Source organism: Falco rusticolus, chromosome 4 (assembly GCF_015220075.1).
Source record: "Falco rusticolus isolate bFalRus1 chromosome 4, bFalRus1.pri, whole genome shotgun sequence".
Lineage (NCBI taxonomy): Eukaryota > Metazoa > Chordata > Aves > Falconiformes > Falconidae > Falco > Falco rusticolus.
Window position 1 is genome coordinate 44,351,882 of NC_051190.1, and position 23,207 is coordinate 44,375,088.

Consider the following 23,207-nt stretch of genomic DNA (forward strand, 5'->3'; position numbering starts at 1 on the left):
CCCTGACGAACCCAGGCACCTGGCTGGTCCTGCTTCCTCCTGGTGCTGTGGGTACCGCAGGGATGGGCGATGCTCTGCCAGGGCATCCCGGTCCCCATTCCGTCCCACCCCACCACGCATGGCGAGGGGCTGGATGCTGCCCACAGACCCCTGACCCCTGCATCACATTGCAGGGACCCTCCCTGCCCCACTCACAGCCCTGGTAGGATGAGCTCAGCCCCTTCGCCCCAGTCCTGCCCTGGCCAGCCCAGCCCTGGGGTGCCACCGGTGCCACCGTGCCCTTGGGATCGCCATGGGTCTGGGCATGTGCTGGGGGCTGGGGACATGCAGCATCGCACGCACCCACCAGCGGATGTGGCAGGGCTCGGTAGCCGCCACTCAGTGTTTTTTCCCTTTCTGCCACTCCAACCAGCCCAGCAAAGGGGCGCAGCCGGGGCAGAGGCTGGGAAGGGGGTACTGTTCCCCCCTCATCCCGAAGGACAGGCAGTGGGGACAAGGCCACCAGGGCTGGAGCCAGACCCTGGGCACCAGGAGCCCTCCTCTGGTGATGCCTCCGAAGGGACGGTACCCCCGTGCCCCCGCAGTGGCTCCGTCCCCATGTCAGGGCTCTTCCCTGGTCTTGACCCCAGGATTTGAAGGGAAATTCCCATGGGACAAACTTGTCCAGGGGCCAGATGAAACAACACAGCCTTTGTGCTGGGGAATGAGGAAGCCAGCCCAGCCCCACACCTACGTGCCACGTATGACAACGGCTGGAGCCATCCTCCCATCCCTGTGCTCACCAGAGCCACCAGCCAGCTCCCGTGCTCACCACACTGCCCGCCGGGGTGCTGGGTGCTATGCCACCACTTGGGGTGGCCTGGGGTTAGCGGGTGCCAGCATGTGCAGGAGGGAAGAGGTTATGGATGTGACCCTCGACGGCTCCATCCTCCCTGCTTAGGGTCCCTCCCAGATGCCCACACCCCGGGCTGAAGGAGCTGGAGGCACAGCCAGACCCTCACTGTGGTCTTGTCACCTCACTGCCACCTCAACGGCCACCAAGGACATCACAGCCACCTCCTCCCACCCATCGGGCTCCCCACATCCTCAGGGACCCCTGTACCAGCCCCCTGCTCTCCTCACCACCTCAGCCCCGGGTTTCTGCCGCTGCGGCAGCTGCCTGCAACCCCACTGCTTTTTTCTGGGTAAAGGTTTAGGGTTGGTTTGTTTTGTCCCCTTGGCTGGAGATAAATTTGGCTCCGCCGGCGGCTCTGCCCCTCCCAGTTTGTGCTGGTGGTGGCCGACGGGGGGGGGGGGGGGGGGGGGGGGGGGAGGATCGCTCCCGCACCCTGCTGTGAGCCTCAGGTGCCCGTCATCCCCGGAGCCACGGAGCCTCGGTGCCCGGTGCGCTCTGGAGCAGCTGGACCCGCCGCTGCCGCTCTCCTCTCGGTGCGGGCAAGGAACCAGGAGGTATTTCGGGCAATTCCCTTTGCAGCTCGGGCTCTGCCCTTGGCAGCCCAACACCCACCGGCTGCTCGGCACTTACCTTCCCCGGGATGGGGACAGGATGGGACAGGACGGGATGGGGCATCAGCCACTCTCACCGCTCCGTGCACCAACTGTTGCACGTTGAGTGTCGGTCAATAATTGCACGGAATTTTCTCCCCCTCCAGTTTGACCGCCCTCGGATGTACTGGTGCTGCCGTGCCCTGGCCTAGCTGTCCGTGCCACAACATCCCCGTGCTGCGGCCCCCTGCCGTGTCTCTGTCCCCCTGCAGGTGCCTGGCTGGGGGCTCCCCCTCTGCGGTCGCCACGCTGGCCCCGGCGGGGAGCCCGGAGGTGTGGGTGCCGGAGCGGCTCACCTTCAGCCTCTGGGACTACGGGGTCTTCGGGCTGATGCTGTTGATCTCCACCGGCATCGGGCTCTTCCACGGCCTTGCCAAAGGCGGCCAGAAAACCTCGGAGGATTTTTTCACGGGGGGACGACAGATGTCGGCGCTGCCCGTGGGGCTCTCACTCTCAGCCAGCTTCATGTCAGCCATCCAGGTGCTGGGGGTGCCGGCGGAGGCGTACCGGTACGGAGCCAAATTCCTCTGGATGTGTCTGGGGCAGCTGCTCAACACGCTGCTCACCGCCCAGCTCTTCCTCCCTGTCTTCTACCGCCTGGGGCTCACCAGCACCTATGAGGTGAGCACGGGGAGGGGGGACCCATCCTGCCCCGGTACAGCCCCTGGGGTGCCCCGATGCTGGGACAGCCCTGACGTGCTGCCTTGTCCTTGTCCCCAGTACCTAGAGCGGCGGTTCAGCAGAGGCGTCCGGCTGTGCGGGACCCTGCAGTACGTGGTGGCCACGGTGCGTGTCTGCGGTGCACGGGTGGGATGGGGACAGCGGGGACGTGGCACCCAGCAGGGGCTTGGATCTGGCCGTGCTGGTGCTGCCCTGAGCCCCTGGGAAGCATCCTCGTTCCCGTGCTCTTGTTTTCCATGCTCAAAGCAAATAGTGCTCGGTGGGAGCCTTGTTTTGAATGAAAACCCCAGTGTTTTCCCAGCGCTCTCGTGCTGGGCTTGGGCAGCACTGTCACACTAAACCCCCGTCCCCGTGGGCGCCACCGTCACCTGCCTGGCACCCGCGGTGCCAGGGAGATGGGGTGCTGATCCCCCCTCTTCCTACAGATGCTGTATACAGGGATCGTCATCTACGCCCCTGCCCTGATCCTCAACCAAGGTGCGGTGGGGAGGTGGGGGCTGCCCTACATCGTGTCCCTGACCCCACACTGGGGACATCTCAGCCCTGTCCCACCCCGGGCATCGTTTGCACCCTGGGGCCCTGCTCAGCACCTTCCCTTCTCCTTCAGTGACTGGTCTGGACATCTGGGCATCCCTGCTCTCCACCGGAGCCATCTGCACCTTCTACACCACCATAGTGAGTGAGAGAGGGGGGTCCCAGGGGTCCTCAGCACTCACTCATGGCTCCATCCGGCACAGGGCGGGATGAAGGCTGTCATCTGGACAGACGTCTTCCAGGTCTTTGTGATGCTCTCCGGCTTCATCGCCATCATCATCCGGGGGGTGCTGCTGGTGGGGGGTCCTGCCAGGGTGCTGGGCATCGCCACCAATGGCTCCAGGGTGAACTTTGGCGAGTGAGTCCCCGCACCCCTGTGTGTGCTGACCCCGCTAGCCCTGCCCCAGGGTGCCGGGGGTGGGTGCCAGCCCTGGCTCACCCCCCGCCATGGCGGTGTGCTGCTGTGCCCAGCTTCAATCCCGACCCGCGGAGCCGGTACACGGTGTGGACCTTCCTGCTGGGCGGCACGCTGGTCTGGCTCTCCATGTACGGTGTCAACCAGGCCCAGGTCCAGCGCTACGTGGCCTGCAGGACCGAGAGGGAGGCCAGGATGTGAGTCCTTGGTGCTGCAGGGATCCCCTGCGTCCTGCTCTGCCTGGGACAGTGATTGGGGGCGAGGGGCTGATCGGGGGGAGGTGGCTTGCACACCAGCCTGGCCCCCTTAGGGAGCCCAGTGCCTACAGCCCTGCACGGACCCTGCACCTTTGCACGGACCTTGCACCCCTGCATGGACCCTGCACTTTGCACAGACCCAGCACCCCTGCACAGACCCTGCACTCCTGCACTGCCCTTGCATGCTTGCATGGACCCTGCACCCCTGCATTGCCCCTGCATGCTCGTATGAACCTTGCACGCCTGCACAGACCCTATATCCTTGCACGGACCCCTGAACAGACCTGGCAGCCCTGCATGGATCCTGCAGCCCTGCACGGAGCTGGAACCTACCCAGCACCCTTGTACAGACCCTGCACCTCTGCATAACCCCTGCACTGCCCCTGCATGCTTGCACACCTTGCATCCCTGCACAGACCTTTGCACAGACCCTGTATCCTTGCACAGACCCTGCACCTGCACAGACCCTGTATCCTTGCATGGACCCCTGCACGCACCCCTGCATGGACGCTGTATCCTTCCACAGACCCTGTATCCTTGTACGGACCTTGCACCCCTGCACGGACCCTGCACCCTGCAGGGCCCCTGCCTCCCTGCTCAGCCGGGCGTGCTCCCGCTGCACTCGCAGGGCACTGCTGGTGAATCAAGTGGGGCTCTTCAGCATCGTCTCCAGTGCGGTGGCCTGTGGCCTGGTGATGTTTGCGCTGTACAAGGACTGCGACCCCCTCCTGGCTGGCTACATCTCAGCCCCCGACCAGGTACCGGTCCCCCGCCAGGTCTGCCCTCTTCAGCACCAAACTGAAGGCAGCAAGGTGGAGGGGTGAGAAGGGACCCCTAGGCCCCTGGCACAGCCCCGCTGCAGGGGCTGGGGTCCCCTGGGGTCCTGCCTCGCCCTGCAGCCGCCTCACCCTGCAGTACATGCCCTACCTGGTCCTTGACATCTTCGAGACGTCCCCGGGGGTGCCGGGTCTGTTCCTGGCCTGTGCCTACAGCGGGACCCTCAGGTGAGGACAGGGCACCCCTCGCCCCAAGGGGTCCCCACACCTCCCCGTGGAAGGGGGCTCCGGGCTCCCCCCGCAGGCTGCCGGCATGGGGGCTGAGCGCTGCCGCCTGCCTGCGCCCCAGCACGGCCTCCACCAGCATCAATGCCATGGCAGCCGTCACCGTAGAGGACCTCATCAAGCCCCGGCTGCCCACGCAGTCACCGCAGAGGCTGACCCTCATCTCCAAGGGGCTGTGTGAGTGGGCATGGCAGTCAGGCCGTGCTGTGCTGTGCCATGCTATGCCATGCAACGCTGTGCTGTGCTGTGCCATGCTGTGCCATGCTACCCCAACCTATCACATGCCATCCCATGCTATGCCACACATGCTCCTCCCATCTTGTGTTGCATGGCACTGTTTTGTGCCATGCTGCGCCATGCCATGTCGTGCTGCACTGAGCTGTGCTGTGCCATGGTGCACAGCATGGTGCCATGCCGTGCCGTGCCATGCCACGCCATGCTGCCCTGCACTGTGCCACGCTGTGCCATGCCATGCCGGGCCATGCGGGGCCATGCTGTGCTATGCCATGCCATGCCATGCCATGCCGTGCAGTGCTGTGCTGCACTGTGCCATACCATGCTGTGCCATGCCATGCCATGCTGTGCTGTGCTGTGCCACACCATGCCGTGCCATGCCGTGCTGTACTGAGCCTTTCCTGTCTCCCCCGCAGCACTCATCTACGGCACCTCGTGCATCACAGTGGCTGCTCTGGCCTCGCTGCTGGGTGGCGGTGTGCTGCAGGTGAGCCCCCCGCGCAGGGCCGCATCCGGCACAGGGCCGTGGTCACCCCGCAGACCCCTGCCCTTGCCCACCATGCCCGGCCAAGCAGGATCCGCCATGCACCACTGGGTGCCAGAGAGCCCTGGAGCCAGCTGGGCTGCCGCGGCAGGGGGGTCAGGGGCAAAGCCAAGCTCCATCCTTGTGCTCCTTGACCCCCCCAAGCCCCCCAGCCCCGCGCTGGGTGGCAAGGCAGAGCTCTCCGTCCCCCTTGCAGGGCTCCTTCACCGTCATGGGGGTGATCAGCGGCCCGCTGCTGGGCGCCTTCGTCCTGGGCATGTTCCTGCCCATGTGCAGCACAGCCGTGAGTCTGCAGCGGGGGGACTGGGGGAGCTCTGGGGGTCTTGCCACAGCCCCTGCCCTGGCCATGAGTCTGCAGCAGGGGGACTGGGGAGGGACTCTGGGGGTCCCGCCGCAGCACCCTGCCCCGGCCATGAGTCTGCAGCGGGAGGACTGGGACTGGGGGGCTCCAGGGGTCCCACCACAGCCCGTTGAGGGGGGGGGGTGGCTCTGGGGGTCCCGCTGCAGCCCACTGGGGTGTGGGGGTGGTTCCAGGGGTCCCGCTGCAGCCCCCTGCCCCGGCTGTGCCGCAGGACCCTCTCCTGTGCCCAGGGCGTGCTGGGGGGGCTGGGCGCTGGCTTCGCCTTCTCTTTCTGGGTGGCGGTGGGGGGCACCCTGTACCCCCCCAGCGCCGCCACCATGGGGGTGCTGCCCTCCTCTGTGGCCCACTGCCCACTCCGCAACCACACTGCTGCTGGGAACCGCACCGGCCTGCTGGGACCCCCGCCCACCCCCACCAAACCCCCGGCACTGCCACGGTGAGGAGCATCGCCCGGGGGGGGACCATTGTTTGGGGACGGGGGGGCAGGGCAGCAGGGGGGAGGCCTGGGGCCGGGGGGCTTCTGCGATGTCACAGCACTCGCTTTGTGCACTGTGACGTCAAAAAGCACTTTTCTTGTTCCTTGTGATGTCACAGTGCTTCCCCTGTTCGCTGTGACGCCACACCGCTCACTGACATCACACTTCTGTCTTTCTTCCGTGTGATGTCATGCTGCTTACCCTGTTCACCGTGATGTCACACCGCTTTCCCTGTTCACTGTGACATCACTCTGCTTTCCCTGTTTGCTGTGATGTCACACTGTTTTCTTTGTTCCTTGTGACATCACACCGCTTCCCCTGTTCACTGTGACGTCACACTGTTCTACCTGTTTGCTGTGATGTCACAGTGCTTTCCCTGTTTGCTGTGATGTCACACCACTTTCCCTGTTTGCTGTGACGTCACACCACTTTCCCTGCCGGCTGTGACGTCACACAGCTGTCCCTGCGGGCCCTGACCCCTCTCCCCACAGGCCAGCCATTGTGGGTGACTTCTACGCCATCTCATACTTGTACTACGGGGCGCTGGGGACCCTCACCACGGTGGTGGCGGGGGTCCTGCTCAGCTCCTTGCCAGGTGAGGCTGGGGGCGGGTGGGGACATGGCCCTGCACTGGGGTCCCCCCCCGGCCCGCCCCCCCGCCATGGCTCCCCCTTTCCCGCAGGGCTGACCAAGCAGCGGCAGCTGCCCCCAGGTGTGCTGTGGTGGGACATCACAAAGCAGATGTCCTCAGTGTCCCCCATGGGGGCCAGGACCCCTGGGGAGGAACCCCCGGGCAAGGCCGAAGCCCCCCTGATGCTGTTGGAGAGGCGGGACGGGGAGGGCGGCCCCTCCCGGGCCCCCCCCCGAGTCCAGCACCACCACTGACCGGCTGCTGCAGGAGACCCACGTGTAGGGGGTGGGGGGTGGCCAGCCGCGATGGGACAGCGGGACAGGGGTCCCCAATAAAGGAGCTGTCACCCGGAGAAGCCTGTCCTTGGGGGGCTAGGGGGGGCCAGGGGACATGGGTGCCCATCCCTCCGGGGGTGCAGCTGGGCTGGTATGCAGGGGACAGACTGCAGGGGGACATGGGGACAGGGAAATGGGGGGACAGGGGGACATGGGGACAGGGGAATGGGGGGACATGGGGACAGGGACACACGAGGACAGGGGAACAGGGGGGATGGGGGGACATGGGGACAGGGGTGGGGGATAGGGGAGTGGGGGATGGGGGGACAGGGGGATATGGGGACAGAGGGATAGGGGGAAATGGGGACAGGAGGACCAGGGGCCAGGGGCAGGACAGGGGGAGTGGGGGACATGGGGACAGGGGGATGGGTGGATGGGCGGGACATGGGGAATGGGGAGCGGGGTCTTGCCGTGCCCATGGGGCGGGGTCTGCCCCGCTAAGCCCCTCCCACCCCTGTGACAATGCCCCCCGCCCCGCTAAGCACCACCCACCCAGCTAACAAAGAGCCTCGCCCCGCTAAGCCCCGCCCATCACGTGAGGCCCCGCCCCTCCTGGCCCCGCCCACAGCCTCCGCAGGAGCCGCTCGGCCGCGCCGTCTTGGGGGGGGCGCCGCCATCTTTGTGCCGGGCAACGGAGGCGGCGGCGGCGGCCGGAGCGTGGGCTCTCCCCCGGCCTTCCCGCCACGCTACGGGCGCTGCCGTGGGCGGCGGCTGTTGTCCGGCCCGCCGCTCCCCGCAAACCGGGCCCGGCGCGTTGCGAGGGCAGAGCAGACCGTGCCCTTAGCAAAGATGGCGGCGGCGGGACGCGTGCCCTGACGAGTCGCCGGCGTCGCTCGCCTCGCCCCGCCCCGCCCCTCCCGCTGGAGCGACAGCGCGCACCGGTGACGTATGAGACGCGCGACGACCGGAGCGGTGGGGACCGGGTAGGAGCGGGCCTGGACCCGGGCGGCGGGCTCAGGTCTCGGGGCCGGCCTGAGGGGAGAGGCTGGGCCGGGGGTGCGGGAGGGGAAGGGTTGGGCTGGGGGTGATGGGGCAGGGAGGCCTGGGGAGGGTTTGAGGGGAGGAGGAAGGACTGGGGGGGCAGGCCTGTGCCTTGGGGGAGGGCAGGCCTGTGCCTTGGGGGAGGGCAGGGGGCCGAGGAGGGTGGGGGCTCGGAGGGGGGCTGGGGTGCTCGGGGAAGGGCTGAGGGGGAGGGGCCGGGCATGTGGGGAGGGGTGGAGGGGGAAAGCTGTCCCTTCCCTGAGCAAATGGGGGTGGGCAGCCCGGGGGGCTTTGTCGAGGGAGGGGAGGGCTGGTGGGGGCTCTGTAGGGCCCCAGGACGCGGTGGGGTGCTGGGGACACTGGTGTGGAGCGGGGCTCTGGCCCCGGGGCAGGCCGGCTCTGGGTGCAGGACCTGGCGCTGGGCTGGGCCCTTGTGGCACTGGGAGCGACCCGCACCCTCCCACGCACCGTTGTGCTGTCCCGCAGCCTTGCCCTGGCGCTCAGCCCAGATCGTGCCCTTCAAGAAGGGTCAGAGCACGTATTGGGGAGGAGAAGGGATTTAATCCAGCCCAGGCTTTGGAAAGCCTGGGACTGAAGCAGCTGTCCCTAACCAGCAGCCCTTCTCTGTTGTTTCTTGCTTAGCAAATAGTTATCTGCCATTAAAAGTAAAGATTTAAGATCCAGAGCATGGTGTCTGCACAGGCAGCGCGGTGAAAAGAAGGGCTTTTCTTAGTGCCTAATTCATTTTGAGGCTCCCATTGTGCCTGGCTTTTAGGACTTTTCCTGCCTTAATGATGCAGGGGAGATTAATACAGCACATCCGTGTGGCTATTTATCCAAGTTAAATGGAGCCACGAGGCTGCGTTTCTGTGCAGTCAGAGGGCGTGATGCAGTGTTTGTGCTGCTTCATCCTTCTCTGCTGGCAGCAGTGAATTCCCCTCAGAGCCTGCTGGTGCAGAACGAAAGCACCCAGCTTCGTTTTGACTCAGCAGCAGAGAGTGTTTCAGCTTGCAGGGCGGTTGTGCTTTTGATTCAGTACCAGGAACCCAGCAGCTTGGTTTATCGTGTTATTGCAGCACAATACATAGGCAGGAGGAACTGTCCTGCACTGAGGATCTGGGGCAGAGGGAGCAGAGTTCCTCATGGGTGAGCTGGGAGATTGCTAGATCTGTTCTGCCCAGGATCTTGAAATAGTGTGAGGCAATAAGGGGCGCTTCATGATGTAAACTCCAGCTGTTCCTGCTTCCCAGGGTGATGGTGAACACAAGGTGCTGTCCAGGGCAAGGGTCTGAACCTCTTTTCCTCTCTACAGAGCACCTTGAGTGATGCCCAAGAAGTTCCAAGGTGAAAATACCAAGTCGGCTGCTGCCCGCGCGAGGAAAGCAGAGGCAAAGGCAGCAGCCGATGCCAAACGTCAGCAGGAGCTGGAAGATGCCTACTGGAAGGATGAAGACAAACACGTGATGAGGAAGGAACAAAGGAAGGTGAATGGCTAGTCAGGTAGAAGGGTATCTTCTAGCTGGTCCTTTGCTAAGCCTGTGAGATCCAGGCTTGCTTCTCTTCCTCTGGCCCCCAGCTGTAGCTATGTCTCCACATGTTGTCCTGTGCTTAGTTTCAGGCAGAAGAGTTGGAACTAGTGGCTTCTCTGGGAGCTAAAAGAAGCTGAGTGTGGGAGTAAGTGTAAGCTTTGATGTGTAGTTCAGAAATCTGGCGGTTCTTAGAGCTGACTTCCCAAGGGAGGCAGTAAAAGCTTTATTGTTGGAATCATTTAAAATTGAATTAAGTAAAAGATCAGGAACTCTGCTGCAGGGCTTGATTTTTTTGACCAAGCAGTTCTTTAGCTTCTTTCTTTCTTTCTCTTCCTTTCTTAATTTTGCTTTGATTTTTGTAGAAGGAAAAAGGAATCTGCAGGGTCAAGGATTACAGAGCTTTTTTTCCCTCACTGACTTGGTGTGCCCTGCATCGGGACACGTCTCTCAAAAGATTTGCTCTGGTTTGCTCTGCCCTGGGTGCCTGATTGCCTCTGTTCGATGAACAGAGCACTTCAGTGCTCATTTCTGGGTTAGTTGGATTTTAACGTTGTCCAGCATCAGCATGAGACAAATCTACCTTCTGGTTTTGTGGATTTTTCTAGAAACAGTTGTTGTTGGTAATTTAGCTGCCTCTTCTGAAATTATTTCTTTCCCCTCGCGCTAACCAGACAGGACTTTCTATGAACAACGTAAATGGGATTTATGGGGTTACTGGGTTTGTGCACAGTGAATTCGGTGCTACTGAACTTTGTGTGTTGTACTTGAGCACACTGGCCGGGCAGGCAGGAAGCCAGCACGTCCCCGTGACCTTGGTAGCTGCGTGCTGTGTACATCTGCGTGAGTTCACCCCTAATATGTGTCTTGATGTTTGGAATTTGGAGTCCTGTGTGCTGTTCCCAACAGAATCCTGTAATGCTGCCTAATTACTTCCTGAACAAGGACTTATTATTGCTTTACTTAAGACTTGGCCAACAGTGACCTATTTGGCTGGGCTTCCAAAACAGCCTCCTGCAGGCAAGGGTCATGGGAGTCTGGAGAGGGGAGCTGTGCCGGGAGCTGGAATTGCTAACTGGAAAACCAGGGTCCATCCCAGAGCCGCAGAGTGGGTTTTGGAAAAATCAGTGAGGTCATTTCTCTTCGTCATCTCAGCTGTCCCCTCTCCTTGCATCAGCATAGCCATAGTCTCTAGGTCTGAATTTCACCTGAATGCTGTGATTTCGTGTGTTTGCTTCCCACAGGCCCTTCCCTGGGGACATGCAACTCACAGCAGCAGAAGTCTCTGCTCAGATGGGGAGCTGTCGTGCTAGAAAGGCTCTGAGCCTCACTGCACCCACACAGGGGCTCTTCCTGCTGCGGGAGCCCCGCGCAGGCACTGCCGCAGCTTAAGTAAAGGCTGGGGCTTTGTGTGGGTGAGCAAGTGGCCAACAAACAGGAATGAGTGGGTCGCTGGGGGAAAATAAATCGGTGAAACCTTCCTCAGCTGCTTCTCCCGTGCCATCAGGCTGGAACATCCCCACGGAGAATGGAATAAGCTGCCTGTGCCCCATCGCATCCCAGCAGGGAAGGGATGCGTGACTCAGCTTGTAAATGACTTTCCATCCTCATCCTAGGGAGGGCAGAAACCAAACCGTTAACAGGAGTCAAACTTCCCCGGAGAAGTAGCTGTTCCGCGGGTGGTGCTGGCATGGAAATAGCGCTGCTGGCCACGGCCATATGTTGCAGGAGGGACTCGTGTCGCTCTCAGCTACAGCACCCGGAGGAGGGGATGGTGGTGTGTGTAGGAGGATGTGCTCAGCACCTCGCAGTCAGCGCTGAGCAGCTCTTCCCAGTTTTTCCAGCTCTTCCCCGTCTCTCCAGGCGATGGCAGTAAGACGTTAATGGCGTCTCAGTGCACCCATGCAGCACTCCTGAATTCCTGCACCACCAGCACGCAGGAGCAGCTCAGAGCCTTCAGGACGTGCCGAGACCAAGACCAAACCCCCATGCACCCCTTTTGATCCTTTTCCCCCTGCAGATAACCATCGGAGCCTCCGTGAAATAAATGAGAGTGCCGAGCTCTGGTTTTGTTCTGAGGTTTGGTGGCTCTGCGTGGCAGCCTGGTGGTCTTGCTGACAGGGCAGCAATGCACATCAACGTTAATACTCGGTTGTAGGGAAGCTCGGTATTCAAAATGCAGTGCCTGCTGTCGTGAGACTCGCTGTCACCAGATGACTGTCCTGTTGTTGGCTTTTGCTGCGTTTTGGGGTTTCTTTAAACACTGCCACCCCCTGCTCTGAGAGCAGCCTTTGGGGCTGATCTCTGCTAACAGAGGGTGACACTTGTTTGGTGGCTCTGTGATGCATAAAGGAACATCTGAGCTAATATCGCCAACCTGTGATGTGTGTATTCCTCCTCTGGCACTTCAGCACAAGTCACAGCATGTCTCCTTCCCTGGAGAGTGCTGGCTGGAAAGCACAAAGTACATCCTTCTTGCTGGAAGACTTAGGGTTTTACCTAGGTAACTGCTTTTCTTTAAACATTTGGGTGTTTTCATCTTTTCTGTCCCTTCCCACTCTTCCTCTGCAAAGTTAGGCTGCAGCTCAAAGCGCAGCACTCCTCATCAGCCTGATCAGTGTGGTTTTCTCTGTGCAATTAGCTAAAATGTGTCGTGATGAAACAGCCACGGGCGCGTGTGTGTCCTGGGTAAAACTGCAGGCAGGCTTGGAAGGGTGACAAGCCATTAAATGCACTGGAGCATTATAGGAAGAAAGGACTGGTGGGGTGTCTGTCAAGGGCAGAGGTCTCGCAGACAGTCAGGCTGCCTTCTCTCTGGTGACCTTGGGTGTAACTGCTCTGTGCCCTGTGGGTACGTACAGGGAGATCTCACTGGCTGGGACTGCTGCTGGAGCAGAGGTGTCCGCGGGGAATTTGGCTGCATCTTTCAGCCTCCTTCCCAAACTCCCGCTGGAACATTCTGGCTGAGGGAGACGAGCCCTTCTCCCTGTTCAGGCTGTAGTTTGCCTGGGCTCTCTTTGCTGAGTGCCCATATGCCAGGAAAGCAATTCCTCCTTGTTCAGCAGCAGCTCAAAATCCCTTGGCATCTTTCTTTTTGCCCGGCACGTCATGGCATCAGCAGCACCGTCCTGCAGAGGTTTCTCCTGCAGCTTCGCTTGGTGCCTTCGGTGGAAAGGGCGAAGGAAGAGCGTGTGGGTGATGTAGGAGCGAGGAGACTTCTTGTACATACAGGGACTGAGGAAAGATTTAAGTTAAATGCAGGGTGAGTACTTGTGCTAGAAGAGTGCAGATAGTACACGAGGGAGCAAGGACTCTTGGTGCGAGTTTTACGCCTTTATCATTCCCATTAGCCTTGGTCACAGGGTGTGGGCTGGCAGCTTGTGTACCGACAGGTCCCAGCTGCAGTGGTATCGCAGACAGGCAAGTGGTGACTTTCTCTCCCCCCTGTCCTCTGATTCAGTGCAGAATTACTCAGCTGTGAGCACCAGCTCTTATTCAGATAAAATGTGAGACAGGTCAAATGACTGTTCTTCCTCTTCGGAGGATGTCTGCGTGGAACCAGGTATGCAGTACTGAAATCTGGTGGGTTGAATGAGCAATGCAGGGGACAGAGGTGCAGCAGAAAGACCCCTGATGACACCAGCCTGGGGTTCAGACCCCCAGAACCAACTTCCTCATGCCTGCTTTGACTCCCTGTGGGCAGCGGAAGGGGTGTGTTTCATCCCGTCTGTGGCAGTTTGACCTTGGCTGGATGCAAGCTGCCCACCAAAGCCACTCTCGCTCCCTTGCTCAGCTGGACAGGGGAGAGAAAACACAGCAAAAGGCTCGTGGGCTGAGGTGAGGACAGGGACATCACTCGGCAGTTACCGTTACGGGCAAAACAGACTCGACTTGGGGACATCAGTTTAATTTATTACCGTTGGAATCAGAGCAGGGTAATGAGAAATAAATGCAAAACTTAAAAACACCTTCCCCCACCCCCCTGCTTCTTCCCAGGCACAACTTCACTCCCGATTTCTCTCCCTCCTCCCCACCAGCAGCGCAGGGGACAGGGAATGGGGCTGCGGTCAGTTCATCGCACATCTCTGCTGCTCCTTCCTCCGCAGGGACAGGGCTCCTCACGCTGTCCCTGCTCCAGCGCAGGGTCCCTCCCATGGGAGACTCCTCCACCAACTTCTCCAACCTGAGGAGTCCTCCAGTGGGCAGTGGTTCTTCCTGAGCTGCTCCAGTGGGGGTCCCCGGGGGGTCCCCAGCCTGGGCTCCTCCCCACGGGGCCACAGGTCCTGCTGGGAGCTGCTGCAGCGTGGGCTGCCCACGGGTCACAGCCCCCTGCCCCGGCATGGGGTCCTGCCTGGGCTGTGGGGGGGAAACTGCTCCCCGGTGGGCTCCATGGGCTGGGGGCACAGCCTGCCTCGCCGGGGGCTTCCCCTTGGGCTGCCGGGGAGCCTCTGCTCCGGTGCCTGGAGCCCCCCCGGCCCTCTTTCCTCACTGACCTGGGTGCCTGCAGAGCTGCTGCTCTCGCATATTCTCACTCCTCTCTTCTGCTGCAATTTGTTGCACGGGGGGGGTTTTGCCCCTTTTCTTAAATCTGTTATCCCAGAGGTGCTACGACCATCGCTGATGGGCTCAGCCTTGGCCAGCGGCAGGTCCGTCAGAGCTGGCGTTGGCTCTATCAGACGTAGGGGAGGCTTCTAGCAGCTTCTTACAGAAGCCACCCCCGTAGCCCTCACCCCTGCTACCAAAACCTTGCCACACAAACCCAATGCACCGTCTTCAAGCTCTGCTGTACCTCAGAGAGTGTGGTGAGCACTTGGACAAACTCCAGGCTGGTTACGCCCCACTTGCTCTCTGACTGCGTCATATTTTTGCATTGTGGTGCTCTTCTGCCGTGCGAGAAGCGGTGTGCTTCACCAGGCTGGTGGCGTGCTTTCCAGCCGTCCTCAGGGCCTCATGCTAAGAGGTTGATTGGGAGCACTGCTGCTTCAATTGACCGCTTGCTCTCAAAGCTGTGTGCGTGGAACCTTGTTCTCCTTCTGTCTAGCAGGTGGAAAGCTGTTCTGAAAGCTAATGAATTGCTCCTTGCTCAGGCGGTTCTCTGCGAGGCTGGAAACTCGCGTTTCAACACACAAATCCTCGGGAACAGGAGTGTCCAGCTAAATGGATCTCACCCCCGGCTCGTCCCAGTGCCCTGCGGAGCAGAGCAATGTCGAGGGAGATTATTAATTTCCTTTCCAATTTTCTAATAGCTTTGTGGTATGTTTCACTTCGAGAAATCCAAGCCTCTCTTTCATCAGGACGTTTACGATTCATAAAGGATTAGTCTGGTTTGGCCCAACCTGAGAAAAGTCTCCAAAAATTACAGCTTCAGGCCCCTTGGGCTTTGGGATCAGTGAGCAGGCAGCTCCACGCTGCTGCTTCCGAGCACCATGAAAGGTGCAGAGCAGACCTGGACGTGATGGGCCACTGGGGGAAACCTGAGCATGTAGATTTTGCAGGTCTTGTGACAAATTAGTAACGGGTGCCAGCTTATTTACTTTCTGCAAATAGAAACTCAATTGTAAATGTCAGAGAGCAGGGAGTAGCGTACACTGGCAGCTGGGGCAGAGGAGTAATTGGATGTCCCCTGCAGCACGAAGTGCAGGAGGAAGGCTCTGCACCCTGCTTGCACCTCTGTTTCCCCTTCACTAAGTGGATGTGTCCCTTTGGAGTGTTTTGTTTGAAAGGAGCTAACAGCAGCAGAGCATTATCCTTGAATTTCTGCTCTGTCAGACGTGTTGTCATCCCAGCTGGGGCTGTGTGATGTGAGACAGGCTGCTGAGCTAGCTGCCTTGTAGGACAGTTCCCTTTCTGTAATAAGCAGGGGTAAAAGATAATCTTCTCTAACTATAAATAACATTTCTGTTTTGGAATGTCTTGCTCCCCTTCCCTTAGGTCATTAGTACTTGTGTATTCAATCCTTATCTGTCTCCTGAATTATTCAAGTCACAACCACACCTGCAGCCTTGCTGAGGTGCTCACCATGCCAGCAGGTTCTCTGGGTTACCTTGTTCAGTCACCCCTGAGCGTCAGAGTTGGGATGAGCAGTGTGGGGACAGTTTCTTTGCACTAGCCCCCCTTCCGGGCATGATACCAGTGTCCTGAATGCGCGGTGCTGCTTCTCTTGCATGTGCTTTACATCTAATTAAATGGCTTACTCTGCCTGCTGGACCTTCTGTGATTTCTGTGGCACTCCTTCTGTGTTAGCATATTAATCTCTCCCGTTTTGGGATTTCTCCTGCATTCTTCCTTAAAACTGCCTGATGCTCAAGCGGAGGCTGGTGGCCAAGCCGGAGATCCCAGCTGGAGCTGGAGCTGCCCTGCCCTGCGCTGTGCTGAGTGAGGATGGGCAAAGCACCGTGGCTGTTCTTGCTCAGGCATACCCCTGAGCATAAATTTTTAAGGTGGGAGAAACAGTCTTCCTCCTCCGTTTGTGACACCCTCCCCATTCCAAGAGTGGCCAAAATCCTTCCTAATCTGGGAGACTGAGTACAATTGTTTACTCAGCCTTTACTAGAAGAGGGAGAGGCCTGACAGGAAAGCAGCGGGCAGGGAAAGCGGGTGTCTTAAAGAAATAAGTTTACACTTTGAAATCATGCACGGTCCAGTTGCCAGGGCATTGTGTCTCAAGGCACTGGCACTAAGCACTTAATGACCAAGAATTTGAAGACTGCCAGTTGTAATAAAGGCTTCATCCCTCTAATGGCTTTTTTCCCATCCTTGGCCCCAGCTGCTCCCAATGAGGCTAGGTGAGCCATCCCTTCCCGGCCGGAATTAAAGGCCTGGTCCTTGCTGCACTTGACAGAAGCAGCAGTAGCCTGAGGGTGTGTTTTGATTCAGCATTTGTGGGCTTTGATTCTGTGTTTTGATGAGGTTTTTCTTTAAACTCTTGAGCTGTGGAGCAACTTACAGGGTTGTTTTTTTCAATAGTGTCTCAAACCCCAGACCTGCTTACCATCTCCAATGTGGGCCCTACCCCAACGTGTGTAATTCTGCTCCTACTCCTTAAACACCGATGAAGGCAGCAGGTTGCGTTACTGCCGGGGTGGTTTGGCTGCGCAGCTGCCTTTGAGTAAACCAGTTCCATTAACGCTCGATCAGTTTGTTGTGCCATCCCTGTGAATAATGGATGAGAGCCATAATTAAGTGTCCATATAACTAACCTCAATGCAAAATGCTTTGCAGCATGTGATGCTGCTCCAGACAGAGATGTTCACTTGTTGTTTCTTTCTTTTTGCCAGACCATACAGGCTTTGGGAGAGGAGGAAAAAACCTCCAAGCCAAAGTGCTGAAAGCCCCTGAGGGCCTGTTGCATGGTCTTGTCACCCTCTTCCCTGAGCCTTGGAGGGCAAAGTGGCTCTTAAACTCCTTTTGGAGCACTTTAAAATTACTACAAGAGCTGCAGTGCTTGTTGGATTTGGTCTAACAGCCTGTCCCAGCTCGTGGGGAGGGGTGTGAGCCAGACCTGAGGACAAATTCAGCCTCTTGACTGGCTTGTCTCGAACAACTGCTGAACTTTCAACCTCTGACCACTTATTAAAATTAAAATGGAAAATTTAATCTGATTGTCAGCGGTCCTGACTGGTACCTCCTGCTCCTTCTCGATAGCAGGGTTGTGTTTCGCAGTGCTGACATCATGGGGAGCCAGCTCATGGTTGCAGACAGGGCAGGGACAGGGGAATTACTATTCTGAAAGGACTATCGCTGTCTCTCTGGAGGTCAGGGGGAAACAGCCAACGTCCTTTCTGATAAGGTGCGGTCAGTGCTGCATTAGCTGCAGAAATGAGGTGCCTGTTCCTGTTCAAGCGGGGTTCCCTGATCCTGTAAGGGATGGTTTGATCCCTCTGCCTTACCAAGGTGTAAGGATGGAGGTGACCTGGTCCTCTCTCCCTTTCAGGAAGAGAGGGAGAAGCGGCGGCTGGAGCAGCTGGAGCGCAAGAAGGAGCTGCAGCGCTTGCTGGAGGAGGAAGACTCAAAGCTGAAAGGGAAGTCGCCCAAGCAGGTCACTCCGGGCAAAGTCACCAGGGCCCAGATCGAGGAGACAATCAGAAAAGACCAGCAGCAGAAGGAGAATGCAGATACAGGTTCGATGATACCATAGAAAGGCCCTGACAGCCGTGGGGGGGCTGGGAGGTGGGAAGGGGAGGGCTGTTCCTTTTTTACCTACTGTCTCTGAAGGACAAAATGTTTGGAAAGCAAGAACTGCTTGCAGCTCTGCTCTGTGCTGCATGTTTTGCTGCGTCTGGGTCTAACACCCAAATGGGGGGGAAAGAAACGTCCTGTCACCTTGAGGTGGAGAAACAGAGCTGCAGAGCAGGCACACTTCCAGGACCGGGACTCAACTCTGGCTGGGTTTTCTCAGCACTTTCTTCAGAGTGCTCTGGAAAACCCTCTTCTGAGGGTTCTGTGTGGGCTGGATTTGACATTAACGGCTCTCCCTTTCCCCGCCTGCCTCTGCAGTGGAGAAGGAGAAGACTCACTTGGAGGTCCCCTTGGAAGAAAACATCAACAGAAGGGTACTGGAGGAAGGATCGGTGGAGGCCAGGACAATTGAAGATGCCATTGCTGTCCTCAGGTATGTGGCCATATGCTACTGCTGCTCTCCTTTGAAGGCATTGCTTTCCTTAGGAGAAATTCTTGGAGATAAAGCCTCCCCCAGAACCAGCTTCATTTTACGCTTTGACACTGATGTTCTATCTCCACAGCAAGGACAGGACACATCCCCTGCCCTGTTGTTCTGTGGAGAGTATTTGAAGTGGGCAGGGGAAGTATCACGGGGTTTTCTGCTTTATCACCCGAGTTATTCTGTACACACTTGGTTGCACTGACAGGGGATCAGAGCGGGGCGAGTGGCTGGTGTCTGCAGGGAGGTGTCTCTGACGCATGTCTCCCTCTGAATTCCCTCCCGGCAGCGTTGCCAATGATCTGGACCGGCACCCCGAGCGCCGGATGAAAGCTGCCTTCACAGCTTTTGAAGAAGTCAATCTGCCACGCCTGAAGCAAGAGAACCCCAACATGCGCCTGTCCCAGCTCAAGCAGCTCCTCAAGAAGGAGTGGATGAAGTCTCCAGAAAACCCCATGAACCAGAGGCACAAGGCTTACAACAGCCAAAAGTAGAACTAGAGCTGATCATCCCCCACGGACAGTGGGCTGGAGCCCCAAGGCTCTGCTCTGATGAAAACAGGAGACACAAGGAACCTCCTCTCTTTTTTTTTCCCTTCCCTGCCCCCACTTTCTGTCTTTCTCTGTTCTTGGATTTAAGTTAAGCAGGAGGCCACGGCTTGCCTCGGGACCCTGCAGCATCCTGCCGTTGTCACTGACGGCCCGTCCCCCCGCCGTGCTCACCCCTTCACAGGCAGCTGGTGCAGGGCAACCTGGACAGACTAACACTACTCCCATGCTTCTGAATTTGGTTGTTGTCTTACGAGAAAAGCTACTGTCTCTCTCCCAAACCTTCAGCCTGGGCAGCACGTGCAAGGTGCAACGTCAGTGCTGCTGTCTGCCAAGGTAGGGACCCCACCACGCTGGCTAGCACTGTGCGTTAACCCACTCACAGACCTGATCTGAGCCAAACCGCATTCATCCCTGTCTCTACCATGGCTGCGCTGCACCCTCACGCTCTGGCAGGGTGAATTTTTGCAACTGTCCATGAAGAAGGCACTTACCCACTGTTGCTGGGATGTCCCTGAAGAGATTCCAGGCCGGGATTGCTGTTGGCCCTGCCTGCTGCCAGCCACCTCCCTCCTCTTGGTCTTGCCTGGCGGGAGAAAGAACCACAACAGGAGCAGGAGCTCTTGCCAGCACGGGGTTGTGGGGAAGAGGGAAAATAACCTTCCATCTTCAAGGAGGAATGGGAGAAATAACACAGCACAGCGTGGTTCCTGCCTTGTCCGCACAGGACGCTGGTGCCAGACTTCTCTGTGTGACTTTCCTGGTGGCCTTGTCCAGAGCCTCACGCACTGCTGGTGGGACAGGAGGGTTCTTGACGGGGCTGCGACCCTGCTCTACCCAAGAACTGCCCCGAGAAGGGAAGCTGCTGCTTCTCCCATCACTTCTTCCCCTGCCTGCTCGCAGGCAAGAAGGTGCCCTGTGGACCTGTGGAAGAGGGATGTGGGACTGTCAGCTCCGCAGCTTCCTCCGTTCCTCCGCTGCTGGACGGAGGCTCTAACCTGGCTGTGCCGCCCCTGCTCCCCTCCGGCCAGAGCCCCGTGGTCTCTCCGCTGGCCCAGGCAAAAAGAAATCGGTGAGCTCCCTTGGGAGCCCACGGCAGCACTGGGGCAGGGCTGGAGAGGCTTAGCCCCAGAGCCACGGCAGAGTCCTGCCCCTTGCCTTGAGCAGGCGCTGGGTTTTCCTCTTCCCTCTCCTCTTTCACATCTCTTCTGGTCTCCTTTGGGAACGAAATTCCTTCCTAAGGTCTAAACCCTTGGCCAGGCAGCAGTTGGCGCTCACCGGTGTGTATAACCAGGGCTGCAAAACAGAGACAAACTCATGGCGGGCTTGGCATCCCGCTGGGGTTTCTTCTGACGGTATTAAAGAAATTGGGTTCATCTCGAGCCGGGTAACGGGGAGCATGTGGCCCCCACCCCTGCAGGGGATCGCCGCAAGCGGGCAGGGAGGGTTGCAAGGATCTACCAGGCTGCAGAGGCATTTGCACCTTGGCAGTGAGGGGGTGTGATGCTCTCGAGCTGAAGGTGAAAGCCTGGGGCCGTGTTTTGGGGCTCCCCCACCCTCTGCTTGCAGAACCGGGCTGAAGGAGTGGGGCCAGCCCCTGCCGGTGTGTGCCGCTCCCCAAGCCCAGCCGGTAAAGACAGGGAGGAACGCACCCCGTGTCTCCCCTTTCTGTGAGAAGTTTGTTGTGTTTGAACCCTATTAAAAATCAGCACACGCATCCCCCCCCAAACCCTGTGGAGTTGTTGAAGGAATAAAGGGTGGAGGGCTGTGGGTTCCCGGACTCGGGGGGCGCTTTCCGCCCCTGAAACGGCCGCTCAGAATCCTGCTGGAGTTTGTTTCGTGGTTCCTGCCTGGATTGGGGATTCCTCGGCTGGGGGGGGGGGAGGGCTCTTTGTGCCTCCCTCCCCAGCCGGTTGTGGGGTGCGTGGCTGAGGCGCAGCGATGGAGGAGGCTGCAGGCAGCTGCCCTGCCCTTGCCGGCAGCTGACGCGCTGCCGAAGCCCCCCGCGCTGCCTGCGCCCTGCCTGCCGGTCCTCCGTGCTGAAATAACGAGCCCACGTGAGTGTTGAGCCCCCCCCTCCCTGGTCCCCATGTCCCCCAGGCTGCAGGGTGCCCCCCCCCCGCCCATCGCTGGGGGGGGAACCTCACCCGCTCCCCCCCTCCATGGTGCAGAGGCCTTGGGCTCTTGGCTTTGTGCAGCGGAGCCCACCCTCCTCCTCCTCCTCCTCCTCCTCCTCGGCACTGCGGCAGTGCTGTCCCCCGGGGGGGCCGGGGGGGGGGGGGAATGTTCTGATAGTGACTGCAGGGGGGGCTGCGGCAGGCAGGGCCCCCCCTCCCCGGGGGTCCTGGAGGCTCTGCTCAGTGCATGGGGGGTGGAAGGGGGCTAATGGGGGGCTTTGCCCCCCCAGTCCAGGGGAAGGATCCCCCATTGCGAGGGAGGGGTTGTTGGGAAACCTCCCCAGTGCAGGGAGGGGGTTCCCCCGTTACAAAGGGGGGAATCCCTCAGCGGGGGCATGGGACCCCCCCCAGTACAAGTGTGGGGTTAACGCCCCCCCCCCCCCCATTGGAAAGGCGGGATGTGGGGGGAATCCCGGGGGGCAGGAAGGGGTTAACGAGGGAACACCGCCCCGCGCCGCAGGCCGGGGGGTCCCGGTGTGCCCGCCCCCCCCCAGCGAAGCGGCTACTGGGGGTGCCCGTGCCCGCCGCGGGGGGGTTCCCCGCTGCCGGAGAGGGGAGGGATTCCCCGCCCCGCCCCTCCGGGGATTCCCCCCCCCCCCGGGGCGGGGGGGGCCGCGCTGGCTCCGTGCGCAGCCCGCGGGGGGGGGGGGGGGGGGGGACACGCTGCCATGGCAACGGGCTGCTCCACTTGCGGGGGCGGGGGAACCCGCGGGGGGGGGCGGGCACACGGCCCCGGGATCCTCCCGGCGCCCGCGCAGCCGCGCAGGGCTTACACCGGGCATCCCCCCCGCGCCCCCCCTGCACCGGGCATCCCCCCCCTCCTCCCGCCACAGCGGGCATCCCCCCGGCCCCGGGCACAGTGCACACCCTCTGCAGAATGCACGCTCTGCACCATAACCCCCCCCGCGCAATGTGCACACCCCCTGCACCAGACAGCCCCCCGGGCCCCCCCCGCCCTTGAACCACGCACCGCCCCTGCACCATGCAACGCTCCGGGCACCGCTGTGCCTGCCCCCCCTCCGCACGCCAAACACCCCCCCCCGCATCATGCACCCCCTGCACACTGCAGCAGCGTGCACGTAGCGCACCCCAGCACGGAGCTGTGCGTGCAAGCCCTGCGCCGCTCTGTGCACGCTGCCCCCCCGCCCCCCCCACAAAGCCGTGCACACAGCCTCTTGCACACGCACTCACCGCCGTGCATTCACCCCCTGCACGCCGCACACAACACAAAGCACACCCTGCGCGTGCACACGCCTGCACGCTGCAACCCCTCTAGTCGTGCATTGTGTGTACACCTCCCTGCACGCCCCCTGTGCTCACCGGGCCGTGCACCCCCCCTTGCACACACACCGTGCACCCCATCATGTGCAGAGCTCCCCTTGCACACCCTACCATGCACAGATGCCTTTGCACACACCCCCTATACACTCCCTGTGCACAGCCCCCCTTGCACACCCCACCACGCACAGCCCCAGTGCACAGCCCCCCTTGCACACACCCCTTGCAAACCCCACCATGCACATGCCCTGTGCGCAGCCCCCCTTGCACACACACCCTGTACAGTCCCTGTGCACAGCCCCCCTTGCACACCCCACCACGCACAGCCCCAGTGCACAGCCCCCCTTGCACACCTCCTTGCAAACCCCACCATGCACATGCCCTGTGTGCAGCCCCTCTTGCACACACACCCTGTACACCCTTGCCATGCACACCCCCTGTGCACACACCCCCTTGCACACACACCTGGCCCCTGCACCCTCCCAACTGACACATGCAGCCCCCGTGCAAAGGCCCCCTGTGCACACATGCACCCCCTCCCTGGTGCAGGGTGCTTGCACGCGCGTGTGCCCCACTGCCACCCACAGCTCTCTGCCTTGTCAAAGGGAGCAGGAGGCAGCTGCAGGCAGGTGGGCAGCGCCACCACCTCCCACAACACCCCCATCCCCCCACAACACCCCCACCCTGCCCGCACCCCACTGCAGCCTGCAGAGCTTGGGTGGGATGTGCACCAAATCCAGGGGCCTGCTCAGGGGTGTCCCCCACACACACCCCTGCACCTGGGGGAATCCCTGCTTCCCCACCAGTGGCAATTAGACTCCTGGGTGCCACGCAGCAGCTGGGTACAATGCCCAGGTGGGTGCCCGTGGTCCCTGTGCCACCTGGTCCCTGTGCCACCCTGGGTGCTGCATCCTGCACATGCACCCGTGCCAGGCCAGCCAGAGGGCTGCTTCTGGTGCCACCG

The 23,207-nt window shown here is 60.2% G+C and overlaps 2 protein-coding genes across 3 annotated transcripts; both read left to right on the forward strand.

Moving 5' to 3' along the window:
- Positions 1-703: 703 nt before the first annotated feature.
- On the forward strand, positions 704-7,068 carry SLC5A5 (solute carrier family 5 member 5). Its single transcript, XM_037382530.1, has 16 exons — positions 704-740; positions 1,314-1,449; positions 1,653-2,166; positions 2,266-2,331; positions 2,652-2,703; positions 2,834-2,901; positions 2,964-3,118; positions 3,232-3,372; positions 4,061-4,190; positions 4,348-4,436; positions 4,558-4,670; positions 5,144-5,214; positions 5,468-5,554; positions 5,863-6,068; positions 6,600-6,703; positions 6,791-7,068. The coding sequence occupies exons 1-16, from the start codon at positions 704-706 to the stop codon at positions 6,991-6,993; spliced, it is 2,172 nt and encodes a 723-aa protein (XP_037238427.1). The 3' UTR covers positions 6,994-7,068.
- Positions 7,069-7,882: 814 nt separating this feature from the next.
- On the forward strand, positions 7,883-20,514 carry CCDC124 (coiled-coil domain containing 124). Of its 2 annotated transcripts, none has more exons than XM_037383619.1 (5): positions 7,883-7,997; positions 9,368-9,539; positions 17,515-17,701; positions 18,078-18,192; positions 18,530-20,514. In XM_037383619.1, the coding sequence occupies exons 2-5, from the start codon at positions 9,381-9,383 to the stop codon at positions 18,732-18,734; spliced, it is 666 nt and encodes a 221-aa protein (XP_037239516.1). In that variant the 5' UTR covers positions 7,883-7,997; positions 9,368-9,380; the 3' UTR covers positions 18,735-20,514. The 2 variants fall into 2 exon arrangements, with proteins under 2 accessions (XP_037239516.1, XP_037239517.1); XM_037383620.1 differs by having other exon boundaries at positions 7,955-8,032.
- The last annotated feature ends 2,693 nt before the right edge of the window (positions 20,515-23,207 follow it).